Source organism: Ursus americanus, chromosome 15, assembly GCF_024610735.1.
Source record: "Ursus americanus isolate L20-20 chromosome 15, mUrsAme1.1.p, whole genome shotgun sequence".
NCBI lineage: Eukaryota > Metazoa > Chordata > Mammalia > Carnivora > Ursidae > Ursus > Ursus americanus.
In genome coordinates this window covers 8,930,597-8,947,267 of record NC_142141.1, presented here as the reverse complement: position 1 = coordinate 8,947,267, position 16,671 = coordinate 8,930,597, and the positions used below count along the sequence as shown (strand labels likewise).

General features: G+C 52.1%; 1 protein-coding gene across 1 annotated transcript in view; it reads right to left on the bottom strand.

The window, feature by feature from the left end:
* SLIT3 (slit guidance ligand 3) overlaps nucleotides 1-16,671 on the bottom strand; it is a 585,386-nt gene that overhangs the window by 87,086 nt on the left and 481,629 nt on the right. The window contains exons 12-14 of the mRNA XM_045792074.2: nucleotides 14,018-14,089; nucleotides 2,731-2,874; nucleotides 1,381-1,544 (exon numbers count right to left, since the gene is read on the bottom strand). Coding sequence (XP_045648030.1) covers nucleotides 1,381-1,544; nucleotides 2,731-2,874; nucleotides 14,018-14,089 — 380 coding nt within the window. The remainder of the gene's footprint in view (nucleotides 1-1,380; nucleotides 1,545-2,730; nucleotides 2,875-14,017; nucleotides 14,090-16,671) is intronic.

The following is a 16,671-nucleotide window of genomic DNA, read 5'->3' as shown; positions in this document are numbered from 1 at the left end:
AAATGTTCCTTCTCTCCTACATGCTGTGCGGTGTCAAGGAGTGAACCAGACCTGGGGTCTGGTCCTGCCCCCACCACCTGCTTGCTGTGACCGTGGGCTGCCCTTTTACCTCCAAGCCCCTGGCTCCCTCAGCTGCAGAATGGGGACCCCTCCCGCTGATCTCAGAGGACTAGCGGAGGAACCAAATCAAGCTAGAGGCACTCAGCACAGAGTTCAGAGTGGCCAGAAACTGCTCTTGTAATTGACATTGTTATTCTGCAGAAGATAAATTGAGACCAATGCCTCATTTTGCCACAAAGTCCCTGTGGTACCTCCAAGCCCTCTCAAGGTATTAGTTTCCACTGAAAAAGCAAATAGCTAAAGTCTACCCTTCTGGAGACATGGACTCAAGGATCTGACTCAGAAGCCAAGAACAACATGAAAGAGGCAGAAGTCTGTCTGCTGGTCTTCTCCTGGCGATCAGGGCCCATGCTGTCACTCTCCCCGGGAGAACTCGCTTATATAAGACGCTCTTGGGCAGGAGAGAAGAAGGGTTCTCGCTGACACACAGATTGTGAGGGTTGGTGCCAACCCATCTCAGCACATCATACTATCAATCTCTCACCATTGGGAGCACAACGCAGCGTGGTAATTTTTCCAGCAGGAAATGACACAAATGATCGCCATTTTTAACTGCCTGTTCCTCTAGCTGTTGGGTCAAGGACGGCTACTTCTCTGTACCAGATGAACCGAGAACTCCCCTGCCGTTCAGCCCTGGTGCAGTAGGGAGGACGGGTTCCGGAGAGAGCTTGGAACCTGGAGGGCAAGGCTTTGCTTTCCTACTGAGCACAGTCTTTGCTGTCCTCTCCATAAGCAGAATGCACCAGGCAGGGGGCGGAGTCAGCTAGTAAGAACGTCTGCGAAATCTGTAACAAACTCTGGTCTAAGGGCTGTACCAAAGGCGGTCTTAGAGGGGATGGGAGGCCCCCAAGATGACGTGCTGCCTGCAGCCTGGCCTGGGACATATTTATTTCCCTATCTGCCACTTGGGGAGCACACTTCGGGAACTAAAAGAAAATAAATCGTGGCCTCTAAAAGGCACATGGGCAAAGGCTGCCCCTCCCCCAGCTTCCAGCTCGCCCTGGAGATAGGCTGCCACCTGGGTTCTGTCTTCCTGAAATTGTGCACCCCCCATGCTTTTATTGTGTGTGTGTGTTTTATTTTAAATCCATAAGGTAATTGGTTTTCTGCAGGACTAACTGGATTTCCCCAATTTAATTTGCAAAGATGCTCCCTAGGAGCCATTAGAGTGCTTGCTGTCCTCCAGATTGGATTACTGGCCTCTCTGGGGCTGCTGTACTCTGAGTTGGGAGGTGGGGCCCAGCCCCATAACCTGATTACCTGAGCAGCGGAACTTCTTGCTCTTGACCTGGCCGATGCGCTTGTTGGCCAGCCGGCGTGGGCTGCTGCAGCGGGCCCCGCTCGTCTCGATGGGATTGTCCTGCAGGTAGTCGGCCAGCCACTTCAAGTGGCAGTCACACACAAATGGGTTTTGGGCTAAGTGGCTGTGAGAGGGATGACAATTGATCAGGAGTGACCCGTGGTGCCGCTCTCCACCACCACCTTGCCTGGCGCTGGGCCCCCCTCCTCATCAGGCAGGATGCGGGGGTGGTGGGGGCTGAGGCCTGCTGTCGGCCAGAGAGGGTCACAGGTGTAGCTGGCAGCTGGCCAGGGCGGCGACGGGGAGCCATCTTCCTGCTCTTCTGACTTGGGGCAGGACCCACCAGGGATCTCGACTCTGACCCACACCAGTTCCGATGGGCCGAGTAAGTGGCAGGCCCAGGGTTTGTGCTGACAGCAGCCTGGATCGGATCTCTCCGAGCTTGGTAATGCCAGGCACATAAAGCAGCCGGTATGGTGACTGGCACATGGCGAGTGCTCCACACAGGGTAGCGGGTACTGCTGCTCTCATCGTCACCAGGGCAGCACCATGGGTCTGGCTTCCCCTGGCTCATGAGAAGACTCTTCACAGTGCCAAGACGGTGCTCAGCACATGGTCGCTGTTCAACATAGAGTGGCTGTTCTTAACTCTGTATTGGCACCTGCCTCTGGCTACAGGGGCAGTGAGTGCCAGGTGACATAGAAGGTGTCCAGAAGCCCCAGGTTCATGGTCAGGCCCGGGCTGGGCTGAGATCTGTTCTCAGATGTCTTGTATCTAATGGAGTTACTTACGAACATCTGCAGTGCTTGGGAGTGAGGAAGTGCTCCCTGAAGACGGAGCTGAAAAACTCTCAGGGCCTGTACCAGAGGTTTGGTTTTGCAGGGTGATGGGGGGTGTGGGTGGGCAGGACTGGGTTATCAGCAGAGACAGAGCCGGCTCAGAAGTCTGCCCGCCGTGGTTAAGAGAGCAGGTGAGCTGCAACACTGCCTGTTCTAATCCTGCTTCTTACTAGCTGTGCAACTCTGAATAAGTTACTTAACCTCTCTGTGCGCTGGTTTCCTCACATAGAAATGAGGGATCATAACAGCGCTGAGCTCATAGGGTTGCTGTGAGGCCTAAAGGTCTGAATACAGGGATAGGCCTCAATGAGGCGTGGAGCACCGCGGGAGTGCTCGGTGGAGGTGAGCTGGAACCACTCTTCTTCGACCGTCCTCCCTGCGGGCTCTAGACCTCGTGGACATGCTCACTCTGCCTGCCTTCGGGGAGGTCTCTGGGTCTGGACACGCGCTGGCACTGAGGGGTGTACTCACAGGGTCTGGATGGCCTGCAGGGGCGCAAAGAGTCCCTTGCTGATGGTCTGCAGCTTGTTGTCATACAGGGAAAGCAGATTGAGGTTCTGCAGGTCCTGAAACGTGTTCACGCGCAGGCAGTTGATCTTGTTGGCATTGAGGAGGCTGCAAGCAGGAGAGAGGCCAGTGACTCACCCATCGGCTAATTCCCCGCCGAGCAAGGGCTGCGCCTGCCGGGTCGGGCAGCAGAGCGCCACGCTCTCCTTATAGCCACGGCTCCTGCTGCTGAGCGTGTGTGTCTCTTGCAGCCCTGTGGCCCCTGAAACTCCACACACGTCTGGGCACTTGTACGCGGTGAGCGCAGCCGCTGCGCCCCGCGCTGAGATTGCCGAGCCTTCCCGGTGCCCGCGCCCTCCAGGGGAAGGCTGGAAACGCCCCCCGCGTTTCACTTTCTGCTTTAGAATGCAGAGCTTCCGGGAAATGCAAAAAACCACCAGGCACAATTGTGCTAAAGCTTTTGTTGATGGACTAAGGGCAATTTTGACTCCAAAAACTCCTTAGAGCTCTTTTGAACCACAGGTCCCGCGGAAATCTGAGGAAGGTCACAGGTCATGCAATCTCCCAGAGAAATACGCTCACGGGTAAGCAGGTGTGCACGACAGGCACATTCTCTCTCTGATGTGCACACTTGCACGTGTGCATGCACATGGATGGAACCTCATGTGACCTGACCTCTGCTCCTTTCCCTCTCACCCACGTATCCCCACTCACGATACCTTTGTTCCTTAATCACTCCCATAAGTGTTTTGGCCCAGGTCCTTTAAACACGTTCTTTACCCCCCTTTCATCAGGTGGTTCCTTGCCCTCCTCTGCATCTCAGTGCAAATGTCACCTCCTCAGAGAGGCCTGCCCTGATCCCTTCATCTACGGTAGGCCCCCCAGACCCCCAACACTGTCTCCCATGGCCTCAGTTTATCGTCTTTGCAGCACTTTTCTCCGTTTGTGGTTCTAGGATGTTCGTTGCTGTTTATCCTTTGCCTCACACCTATGATGACTGCAGGCTCTGATGGGACAAATGACATCTATTTCCTTCCTTCTTAGTGCTCAGCATGAGCCTTTATTAAGAAATACACCCAACCCCATACCCACTCCAGGAGACCACACTCCTCTAGGGTGGCACCCATCTGCCCCGGCTTTAGATCTTCAGACCCCTCCCTCCACCAAAACAAACAAACCTACAAACAAACAAAAGAAAACAAGCACCAAAGGAGGTTGCCTTTCCGGGAAAACTGGTCCAGCACAGGTGATGCCACGAGGGTTATAGGAGAGTTCTCCAGAATGAGGCTAGCCAGCCAAGCAAACCCGAGTCCTAAGAATTTCCTTTATGATACTAGACCGACTAATTGTATCCTCTTAACTAGTGTAAAATCAGTTCTCATTTCCTTTTTAATTAAAGAGGGAACGGGGAGAACTAAACTAACTAGTAAAATTCTTAAATTTTTAAAATTTCTACTTTCGAGGCTGGCTCAGAGCTTCTCCCATGGGGGAATGGCCCAGGAGACTCGTCATGGGCTGGCTTGCCTCTGGAGGCTCGACGCCAGAGCCTGGGGGGCTTGAGCTGGTGACGGTGGAGGCCGCCCACGGGAGTCCCGTCATCTGTGCCACCTCTCCCTTGCTGCAGGCCCGTCCTCCCAGCGGGCCCCCTGCAGCCTGTGTGTAGGCAGGCAGCTGCGGCAGTGACAAGAGGAAGAACTGCCTGTTTAATCTGGCTAATGATGGGCAGAGTCCCAAGGGTTCACACAGATGTCCTCCTGGAGGGAAGCTCCCGTTGCTAGAATACTTTTCTTGTTTCCAAAGTGCTTTTCTGGCATCCCATCGTTCCCACGGTAACCTGGGCAGATGGGCAGGGCCAGCCTCCCACGTTTAGGTGAGAAAACGAAGGCTGAGAGTGTGGTGGCTTGGTCAAGGTCACACGTGTTTCCAGGGGGCATGCTGAAGGTAGTTAAAAGAACTGGGGTCTCTGGAGGGTGTACTTTCTTCTTTATGAATGCCGTATAAACCCTGCCCATCTGTCTGTCCCCTTGGTGGCATTTCCCCAAGAGTTTCCTGTGCTTTGTATATTACATTTTAGTCAAGGTCACTTTCCAAGGAGGACACCATGGAGAAAAGCTGGAGGGACCCAGCAGGGCCAAGCACCCATGGGGCGGGAATGGACATGTTACACATACGTGTTTGGTTTGCTTATTTACAAAGAAAAATAAAGCACGTGGTGAATGATTTTTCCAAAATCTGATCTTCGGGGCCTTCTGAGGGCATCACTTTGCTAGGAAATACTGAACAATTCAGGAAAGAGAACAAGTCAGAGGTCTGATGGCCTGAGGATAGAATCCTCCCTATAAGATATTGCAACACCCCACATGCAAATCTGTTTATTTACCCTCCCAGTGTTTTAAAACCAGGAAACCTCTCTCTCTCTCTCCCTCTCTCTCTCTCTCTCTCACACACACACACACCAGATTTCTATTTTCCCTTGGAAAAAAAACTTAGAAACTCTAGCAATGCTGCAGCCACCAGAGGCAGCTATGGAGTGGCTGTCCCCTTCAGTAGGACCTACGCGCCCTTTTGTCACAGTCCTCACTATTACCTATTGTGTCTTTCACCAGTTTATTCACCCATTTCTCCTGAGTGGGCACTCAATTTTGAGACCGTAGCGCAGATTAACGAGCCCAGCTGCTGCCCTGGAGAATGCTGGACCCTGGACAAAGAGGAGGCCCCCAGGGAGACAGCTGTGGTGACTCCGACCTGCCTTGAAAGGGTATCCGAACTGCCCGCTACTCTGGCAGCCCTCCTCACTCACGGGAACTACTGAGCCTTCTTTTTCTGATCCAAATGCTTTCTTGTTCCCTACTGCTTCTAGGTGTCTTAGCATGGGATGTTATCGCAAAGACGGAAGGCATCAAAACGAGCCAGGCTGGTGGAATTACTAGGCAAAGACAGCATGAGACGCGGCGCGTGGGGCAGGGAGTGACGGAAACGCAGAAGGGCACGGTCTCCTGGTCACTCGTTCTCTCCCAGGATGCTTGGCCCCCTAAGGCAAGACACGTAGGTGCAGGGAGAGATAAAATTAAGCTGCTTATCCAGATTCAGATGCCGAGGACAGCCTCCCTGATCCCTAGCACCAGCAAGATCTAACAGCCTGTCCTTCTGTCCTCTCTCCTTCGGGAGGAAGGTTGGCAGCTACTCGCCTCCATCTGCCTTCCACGGGAGGACCCCCGAGCTACCTGGTACGTGGACAAGAGTGGCAGGGGAATTAAAACAACACGCTGTGACAGAGCAAAGAGAGAGGAAGCAGCTATTTGGAATGGGGTTCGGCACTTCCCTAAGAAGTCCTAAGACAGGCCTTCCGGGTATTTCACTGGAGGGATGGATTCTCCCTCTTTCTCCTTCAAAGGGGCTCCATCTGTCCCATCCCGTGTCATCCCCCTCTGAGAAGCAGCCGTGTAGCTGCTGCGTGAGGTGATACTAATCACGCAGCGTCATCTCGAGACCACAGCTCTGGGCGGCCCTGTGCCCAGCATTTTCTGAAGCACTTCCCACACAGCATTTCCTTTCGCCCTCTGAGCGGCACTAAGATTGTCCTCATTTTGCCGGTGAGGAGACCGAGGGTCAGCGTGGTGACGGATCTGACCAAGGTCATCCATTGGTAGGTGAAGCACGAGCCTGACTTCAGACTTCAACTCTTTCCACCACATAAAATCCATACTCTCTTTTCCGTGCCCGGTGGAGGGCGTTCCTTGTCCCCGGGAGTGGCTCTTTTTGCTGGCTTTGAAATGCACCTGGCGGACAGAGGTCTGGTTAGGTCTGGAAGACCGCTTGCCTCTTGGTTGTGTAGAGGTATCAGGAATCCTGCCAACTCTTAGGAAGGATGTGGCGCCAGATGTCAGAGACGGGATGCTCTCGGGGACGCTCACGACACTGCCTGTGGTACGAAGTGGCACGTTCTTCCTGAGGGGCTCGCACATGTACAAAGCAGGTTTCCACCCTCGGTGATCCCTGACCACATGCTGATTTGGGACCTGGTATGCATGGCTGCCCTGAACTCTCAGTCTGCCCTGGGCAGATCAGGGGATAGCGATGAAGCAAGGACTGCAGCATCCCTCATGCAAGGCGGGGTGCTCCAGCTTGCCTCATTCAAGAGGCTGCCTGCTATTCAAACTCCAAACTTTGGCATCCTAACTACAACCCAGCTTGGTCTGCTGGATCCAGTGAGTCAGGGGCTGGGGGCATATTGTGCTCATAAATATCTCCCCCGAAGCATATCCATCCATCTTTTGGGGCCACCTCCTCCCAGACCCACCTGCTTCCAGACCCACCTCCCAAAAAGCCTCAGAGGTCTTATGAGCAAAAGAAGAGGGGGGCCGAGATGGTCAGGCCAGACGAACAGCAGGGCCACATGATCTCACAGGTAACAAGCACGATGTATGGCCAGGTACCCACCAAACCCCTTACAAACACTAACTCATTAATTTCCCCACAGCCTGCAGGATAAGTGCCATCGCCGTATGACAGATGACACCCCTGGGACAGAGAAGGCTTAAGTACCAGTGCCCAAACTTGCACAGCTAGGAAGTGTAGGTGGAGAAGTGGATCCATGCTACCTAAGCCCCAAGACTTTGCTCCCACCCCCGATGCCACCCTGATGCCCACACTGAGGGACCTGGGGAATCGCCTAATGCTTGCAGGAGGAATTAGGCAGTAAGTTCTCTGAAGCCACTCCCACGAGCTTACAATAAAACAAAACAAAAAGAGCCATACTGCCTGCAGAGGAGATTAAGGAGAATGGCGCGTGTGGGAGTGGGAGCGCACCTTCCACATTTATTTCCAAGTGTGAGCCCTACGAGGCACTCTGCCACCCCTCTTCTCGGAGCACGTTCGGCTTCCACATATGTTCCGTGTCAAGTGGTATTAGCACTCAGCCCACTGACTAACCAACATAACGATGCTGCTAAAAGAGCATCCTTTCCAGAGCTGTGGCCTTCAGAAAAGGCAAGGCAGGAAACAAGCCACTGAGAACCCCCGAGCTGGACCTTGGGTCGGGGTGCAGGGGGAAGAGATGGGTTAAATTCCCTGAGTCTGCGCTCAGGAGGGCCCATGTGAACCCAAGTCCTTCTGCTAGGGGACCCGGCCTGGCCACGGAAGCCCCAGCTGCTCTCAACACAGGGAGAAGAACCATAGGAGGGAGATGAGGTCCACCCCGATCGGTGAAGAGGACCCACCACACCCAGTTTCCCTAAAGAGGCCAATGGGGCAGAAGGCCACTGAGACCCCATTTTTAGCTGCTGTCCTTGCCCACATCGCCTCAGCGAAGAGTACCATGGAGCTCACAGGCCTTTGCTGCAAAGTTTGGAAAAACACAAACATCTGGAGTCGGGCTTAATGATAAATTACATTAAAATCACCGTGGCAACTCCGGCAGCTCACGTGCTGGTTGAGTGGCCCGGAGCTAACATTCTGGGTGGGATTTATCTTCTCCACACCTGCCATGGGTCTGTGGAAGACCATGGTTACGGTACTCCTGCTACTTTGCTGGTGGTTGTCGGGAAAGGCCACAAACATGTTCCAAACTCCAGTACAAGGTTTTCTCAGAAAACTGGTGCCAAGGAAGAGTACAGTGACCCCCTTTCTGGAAGTCAGCGAAGCGTTTGCAGGAAAGACCATGGAACAGGAAGATGGCCCAGGCTCCTGCCACAGGGGGTGCTTCGTGGAGCCTCCTTTCCCTGACTCAAGGCTGCGGGGTCAGTTTCCGTTTCGCCAACACGCAGACGCAGATCCGAGTAGGGGAGGGTGGTACCGACAAGTGCCTGGCATAACCCTTTCTACGGCTCCTCCTCAGAGGAGTTCTCTCCCTGGAAGTATTTACCCCCACTACACGTTAGCATAAACTATCAGTGAGGACACCAATTTGGGGCGAAACTTCGGACCCCTGATTAAGCAGCAGGGTATAGAGTCAAACCTCCCTCATGAATCTCTCCCTCTTTTTTTTTTTTAATTTCTCTAGAAGTAACCTTCTATCACCCTGAGTTTCTTTATCCACTAAGTGTAATCAGGACTACTCTCTCACTTAGAACAAACATTATGCTCTCACCCTTACCATATGATGTGGGGATTTACTTTGACCTTCGGGAAGCTGCTGCAGCCAGATGTGGTGAGGAGCCTGGTGACGCCTGGTGCCTTGAGGTCAAGAAACTCTAACCCTGCCCGGTCTTGCTCTGGGCCAGGTCAGGCTAAGAGCTCACGAGAGGAGATGGGAGGAGCCCTTCCAGGCCCCACTAAGGACAAAGGGGACTCTTCCCTTCTCTCCTGATAATGGCCGCACCGCTGGTCAGAGCTGTGGGTTGTCATGGTGATTCCCGGTGCAAGGGAAACTGCAAATGCAGCGATGCCATCAGGTGGCCTGTCTGAGCAACAGGACCTCCTTGGAGTCCACAAACACAGGAGGACTCTAGGAACTGGGTGCAAGCAGAGGGAAGTGGAGACTCTGAGAGACCAGACAGGGAAGCCATCACCTACTCTCGGGAGGTCAAAGGCCTCACCTAGTGGGACCAGGCTTGCTCCTTCTCTCCCTCAACAGCTACTAGGGTGGTCATTCACCTTTCTCTTGCCTCCTGCTTGCTAATCGGTCCTTTAAGAGGGGTGAACCATTCACTCGATGACCAAGCATGGCATGACGCCAGACTTTAAGTCTCGCTGAAGGCCTTCCTTGGGGAGCCCAGGTACACAAGAAAGGGAAGACGTCCTCTCTCAAGAGTGCATCACAAAACAAGTTTGCTTCGACTGCGGGGGACAGTTCTCAGCATCTCGCCTCGACCCAGTCCTTAAAGATGAGCCCCTCCTTCACACCCTCCCACAGGGGTTAGTGGGATGCCAAGGAACCAGGGGAAGTCCCAGGGAGACGGCAGCCCATGGCTGATACTGAGGCATAGCCAGAGGAGCTGGACAGTTAGTTCAGCAGCACCTGTTCTTTGGCAGGAGCCAGTGAGGACTCTTGCTCCGTGGAGCCCCAAAACTAGATCTGCACATCTGCCTGGGACTGGGGCTGAAACAGAAGTCTCTGGTGTGGACTCCAGAATTAGACCGCCTGCGTGCCCATCCCCTGCCACATACGTGCCGAGTGACAACGGCTGTGTTACCGAACTTTTCAATCCTCAGTTCCCTTGTCTGTAAAATGGGCCGTTCAACAATACCTTCCTCTTAGCATCATTGTAAAGATTAGAGAAGCACATAAGCATGTCAGATTGCTTTCTCACAGGCCCTGGAGTAAGTAAGTTTGAAACATACTAGTTATTTTGAAACAGTAAGTAAGTAGTCAGTACATGTGAGCGGCTACTATGAGCAGCAGTAGTATTACTTGTGAAACAGCTGATGAGGGAAAGTGAGCTACGGGAGTGAGGTTTTGCTTACTGCCCTGTAACTGGCATGTTGCTTGGCAGACTCCAAGATTCTCAAATGGTCTTGTCTGCCTTCCAAGAAAAGCAAACAACAGGTGCCTGGGTTGTCTTAACTTATTCCAGCCCAAAGACAGTCTGCTTGGCTTAAGATCTCCTGGGGCTGGCTTCACGTCGACCACGGCCAGCATTTACACGAAAGCTTCTGCCTCAAATGACCGCCCACCCCACTCGGGTGACTTTCCTATTCCAGTGCATGCAACCGATGAGCACGAAACAAATGCTTTTTCTTTCCGGGGGAGCTGAAACGGCACAACTTGCAGCCACCCATCAGCTGAGAAGCTGATGGTTCTAGAGACGTGCTGATGTCTTTTCTTGCTTTGGGAGAGGTTGACCTCTGAGCTACAACGTGAGACATCTGAGGGCACTTGACTGGCTGTTGTCTCAGGAATAAAGGAGCCGGTGTGGGCAGGGGAATGGACAGGAACAAGAGCATCCTAAGCACTGACCCTAAGTTTCTGGTGAGGAAGGGGACAGGTGCAGCCCGGGAGAAGAGGGCAGGTCACCTCTCTGGTCAGCCAGCTGCACCCATCCCTGGGGTTGGGAGCAGGTGTGCAGTGTCACGTCCTGTCCGAACTGTGGATTCTGAGATGTCTTTAAAATGTGGGATAGTTCGGTTCTCAGCGGTTTAGGTGGGAGTCTCTAAACACATTTCTGTCCACATGGCGCTGGACTTGCTCCCCAGTTGTCTGTTTTAAGGAGGGAAGCTGACAGACCACCACGCACTCCCCCAAAGATAAATAAGGGCTGTTACTAATAACCAATGAATATGCGTTTACACCATGAGTGTCTGCAGGAACTGAGCCTGTTTGGGATTAATTACAGGGAGACATACTAGTTATTTTGAAACATTTGAAGACTTTGAGAACAGCCTTTTCTGAGTTTCCCAGAAGTCATTACTGAGATTTAATATAAGAAAGAACTTCCTAACCTTCTAAATAGCCAGTGATGACTTATCGCAAACACCATCAGTAAGAATAGATCGAATTTGTCAGAGGGAATGGGAGGGGTTTCTGCACCAACTGGGTAGGAGACTGTGGTTGGAGCCCTGAAGTTCCTTTGACCTCTAAGATTCTGGGACTTAAATTAAAGGAGGTGACTCTTTTGAGGCTGACACTCAGAGGACAGGGCGTCGGGGTTAGGGGATCACTCCCAGGACTGTTGAAGCTTTTCCACGTAGACCCATTTGTGGCAGCCTCTGAGAAACTCTGAAGCCTAAGATATTCTACTCCTAGTGCTGGCCATCCGCTGGAACAAACCTATCAAGAAAACGACCCAGGAGGACCACCCAGGGATTGGGCAAATGTGGTGGAATGGCTGAAAAATGTGGAGAAATGGGACAAAGGGGTGCAGGCAGGACAACTCAACGTACCCACTTCATTACTGGCAGCCTCATGACAAGCACTAGAAAGGAAACGGCCAAGATCACTTCACGTGGCGGAGACAGCTTGGCTTTGTGATGCACCAATAATTTGAGAAACGGAGAGAGAAAAATAAACACAAACCTCTTGCAAAAAGCCTTCGAGTCAAAGGAGAGGAAATTACCCAGACTACCAGGGTATTCTAATCAGAGCCTTCTTATCAGAGTGTCTCCAGTCTAACAAGGAGAAATCCAATCTACAGCGGGCTGGACGCTAAATTAGATCTAATCAGGACATGCTTTCCAACTGCTCAGCAGCAGGTCAAAGCCCAACGACGGGCTGCGGTTGCTGCTTCTTTCTGGAAAGCAAGTCTGCCTAAGTTGTGTCAACTCTTGGTCTCGTGTGAGGGGGGTGCTCTGTCTTTACTCCCAGCTACTCCATTCCATCTGCTTACAATTTTGGTGAGATTGAACCAGAGCTGCCTTCCCTGCCCGCTCAAAGTCCTGTGAGTTCTATTAATATCATCACTGCTGTCAGCTCGAGCTGGGAGACATTTCCTTTTTTAAAAAACGTACACACACACCACCCCCCACCCTACGCATGTATTGATCTTTGCAACCAGCCATGCCCTGTGCTAGGCACCTTGATGCATGCTCGGGTTCTCCTTAATGTATACAAGGGCATTTTCCTGTCCACATCAGACACGCAGATTGTAAAGGGCTATTCACCCCAGCCCACTGCAACACAACACCCCCAAATCTACCTCAAGGCCCATGATATTGTTAGGCTTCTTTCCAGGGATTAACAGCTACAGTTAGCTAGCCTTGTGGCGGTGGTTATAGTTTACAGTTTCTTCGCTACAAGCAAAGAACACCATCTGTGAAACACCCAGCTCCCCGCAGAGCCCTACTGTGTCATTGTAACAAACAGCCTTAAAGGCTCACCTGAGGGGTGGGACCCTTGAAACCAATACGCCCACACAGAGATTCACAGAGTGAGACGGAGGTGAGGGGGATACAGAGAAAAAGACACGGAATCTTCTTTCTCTTGCTTTCAGCGTCACTGAAACAAACGTGACTACTGCTTGTAGATGGACGAGCTGCCTGGAAAGCCGGTGGGCTTGATGTGCGTGACCGCACTGTCCTAGGAGGACCTGTCCCGTCCTGAGTCTTACAGGACATGCAAAGGGTAGGGAGTAAAGACGTCAGAAGGGAAAGGCTGAGGAAGAGTCTCACTTCCTCTTCCTTGAAGAGTCTTCGGGCATCACCCTGAGAAAGTGTTGCCTACCTTCCTCTCTCAGTTCTTGCGCCAGGCCTCCCACCCACCCCGAGACCCAGCTTGGCTCCTTGGTCTGCAAACTCCTGCTGCAGCTTTGCTTAACTGCACACGGGGAGGAGGAAAGCCCCTTCCTCACCGCCTGTGACTCGGAGATGGTTTTACAAAGACACACAGACACACTCGCTCACTCATCTGCACTCAGACGCCCACCTCTACTCAAAGGGCTGAGCGCCTTCTCCAGTCAGCTCTTCTCCAGTCTCCACACCGGTTTTGCTGTGTGACTGAGGGCAAGTCATTTACCTCTCTGAGACCTTGATCTTCTCCACTGCTCCCAGGATACTCAAGATCAATTCTCACAGGGATTGTGACGGTCACGGAGCGGGCAAGGATGTGGACGCGCACACATAAACTCCCATTCCCACAGCACATGCACGTAGATGCCGCGGCTACCTAATCCCAAACCAGAGGTAACTACCCCCATCAGAAAATCTCAAAATACAGGACCAGCTAAGTTTCTCTCCTTGCCTCTCCACACCGGAGTTCAATTATCTTCTTCAAACATTTAAGCTCAAATGACCAGAATGAAATAAATGCAAATAAATAATCCCAGAGCTTAAAATTCGAGGCAACAAAACTTCCTTTAAATTAAATAAACACTTCCCCCCTCAGCCACATCTTACCCAGATAGAGTCACTCTGGTGACTGATTATGTTCCTCTGTGTAATTATTTCACCACCCCACCCCCACCCTTCTTCAAGGTCGCATGCCTGTCAGCAGCTCTGTTTCAGCTTTCTTGCAATACGGTGTGTCAATGTTTTAGTTCCCTACATTCCTAGCCCACTCCTGCAAGATGCTGCCCCTTGTAGGATTCAACTCAGGCTGAACTCCTAGCCCCCAGACCTCCGGTCAGTGACTCATGCCCACAGGCTCCTGAGCTGTAGCCCTTACATTTGTTCACATTGACCTTGGCCTCCCTCTGCCAACGCCCTGGCTTTCTTTACACCGAAAAGAGGTGATGGAGGTGTGGGATGGACAGCTCAGAATTGTTTTTTTCCTTTTGGTGTGTGTAAAGTCAAAGAACCATACAGAACATGACTCAAAGTCTGCAGGGAAGAGCCTGCCACGAGTCCCCGAGACATACACAGTGACAAGGGGCCTACTCACAGCAGCTGTAGGGACACCAGCCCATCAAACAGTCCCTTGGCAAGCTCGGTGATCTTGTTCCCATAGAGCACCCTGCAAAAGAGCGGAGAAGACAGCGGTCGCTGTGGAGGCAAGGCCACTGGAACCCACTCCAGTAGAGGCCGTCGCCTCGGCCAACTCCAGTGGGTGGGTGTGTGGGGTTTCTCAGAGCATCTCCTTCCCTGGCTGGCCTCACCCCTCCTCCTCACCAGTGGGACAGCAGGCGAGTGCCACTAGGGGCTGGAGAGACAGGCTGTGTGGGAGGCAAGGAGAAATGGGCTCCATCCTGTTTCACTCCTGGGCAGCCCAGTTCAATAAATAATCCACAGGGAGCAGCAGTCCCTTTGTAGTGTCTCCCCGAGTGGCTAATATGACTCACAGCTCGGCAATAAATAAGATGTGTAGGAAGCTGGCCGGCCCTGTGTCTTCTAGTCTTCAATGGGTATTGATCAGGTTGAGCCCAGCCTATAGAACGTTTCCTTTTACTCTCCCATCGTATCCTCGGAATTCCTGAGCTGAGTCCTTTAATCATCCATCCAGAAAGGGCTTTGGGCATCTGGGGTCCTACCCAGATGGCACAGGGACTGCTGAGTTAAGGACTGGCACTCAGGAAACACTGGAGGGAAGAAACTGTGACCTTGAAGTGATAGCCCCTGCACTCCAGCCCCTCTTTGAGCTCCAGGAACCAAGAAACTCTGAATTGTTTTACCCCTTTCTCTTTCAGACCTATAGGCTCCCTCACACTGTGTCTCCTATTCATGGGCTGGCCTTCAGGAACTTGGAGGTGGTGGTGGGGGGGGGCTTGGGGAAGAATTCTACGCTCCGCCTCTACAGCCCAGTGCCCTGGGGGTCCAGTTGGCCCTCCACATAGCTGCCGAGGACACCGGGGGCCTCTCTCTGCTCTCATCCATGGCACAGACCGCTTCTTTTGGGTCCAGCCTCCTCTGACATGAAGGAAACTGAGCTAAGGAGGGCTTCTTTCTTCTTTTTGTTTTTTCCTTTCAATTCCCTCTCGGGCCCTGAAGTACACTGAATGAATGCATTATTCAATCCCCACTCAGACTGCAAATCCAGGCTGCTACACGTCTTTGAAGAGACAAAGTATTAGGGTGAGGAAACAGTAAATGGGAGCAATAAACCAAACCCCGTATTTTCCAGACGCCACCAGGAAAAAGAGTGTCTCACTCAGCCGGCGGGTGTGTTTCATTAATGTTTCAACAAATTAATGAGTAAATAAAAGTCAGCATGATGGCTCAGGCTCACATTTGTAATTCATATTCATGTCCCACTGCTCACTGTGCCGAACGCTGTAGTGTCACTGTCTGCTCGTCTCGGCTGATGTCAAAGCTCTTAGTGCAGCAGTAGCTGGTGGGACCAGAGCCTTGCGGCAGGAGATCCTCATATGACCCATCATACCTCTAACTGAGGGGAGACTGAAGAGGGCTGTGGGTCTACCCTGGAGCAATCTGGGCGTAGAGCCACCCGGCTTTGCCCTCAGATCTCTCCTTGACTTCCTCCCACCTTTCAGGTCTGAGTGCACAGTGGGACTCTTCCTCGGGAAGCTTCTACTGAATATTTTAATATTTTTCACCACCTGTCACCCTGTTTTTATGTCTTCATCACTTTTCATTATGTCATGTTCTATTACTTACGTATTCATTTATTTAAACAGTTTTTTGTCCTCTACCTCTTAGCTCCCTTGAATGTCGGCTCTTGTGTGTGGTGACAGTATGTGGCTTGCTCATGGCTGGGTCCTTAGAGCTGAGAGCTGACAGGCTCTACATAGTATTTGTTGAAAGAATGAATGAATGCATATGGGCAAGGCTTTCCTGCCCTTTAGGTCGGCCACTCCTGACTTTGGGCTGGGCATGTTTGTGTTCCAAGCTCCGTGAGACCAAGGGGCTTGTCTATCCAGTTCACTGCCACATTCTAGGTGCCCAGGAGGCGTCTACTTGAATGGGTAAATGCATACATTAGAGGTGAGGGGGCACTTCCCTTACAGCCCCGGTGTATTTCAGAACCGGCTAGTGGGATGGCAATTTCATGTTTGGCCACCAGATTTTGAATTTTTTTTTTTTTTTCCCTTGCAGTCCTCAGATTGTGCCCAAGTCCCAGGAGAGGGAAACCATATAAGGGAATGGGAGGGTGGGGGCAGGGATAGGATCCTGGCAGCACACAGCCACTCTCTCTGCTCCTCGGTGATCTTCAGCACAATAAGCAGACACTAATCTCACATACAATCCTGTCTTTGATATCCCGGCCAGATGTTCTAGTCGATAAATGAAACTAATTTACTCTGCAAGCAGCAGGCAACAGCTGAATCAAGAGACTTCCCTGTCCTCAGCCCCTTCCCAGTGGGATGGGGCCAGGTGGGGAAAATGCCTATCTTGTTACCTGCCCACTCATAAATTAAGCAAACAGGTGACAGAGAGCAGAAAAGCATTGACAGCCTGCTTCTGAGTGTCCTCGCCCCTACTCAGTGGGCGGGCCATCAAATGATACAAATAATATCAACTGATGATACCTTTCTTGTGTCTTAGTGTGTATTTTTCACATTATCTGGAGAGGCAGCATTGCATGGGGATTGAGAGCATGGGTTCTGGAGTCTCATTGCTTGGGTTCAAATCCTGCCTCTC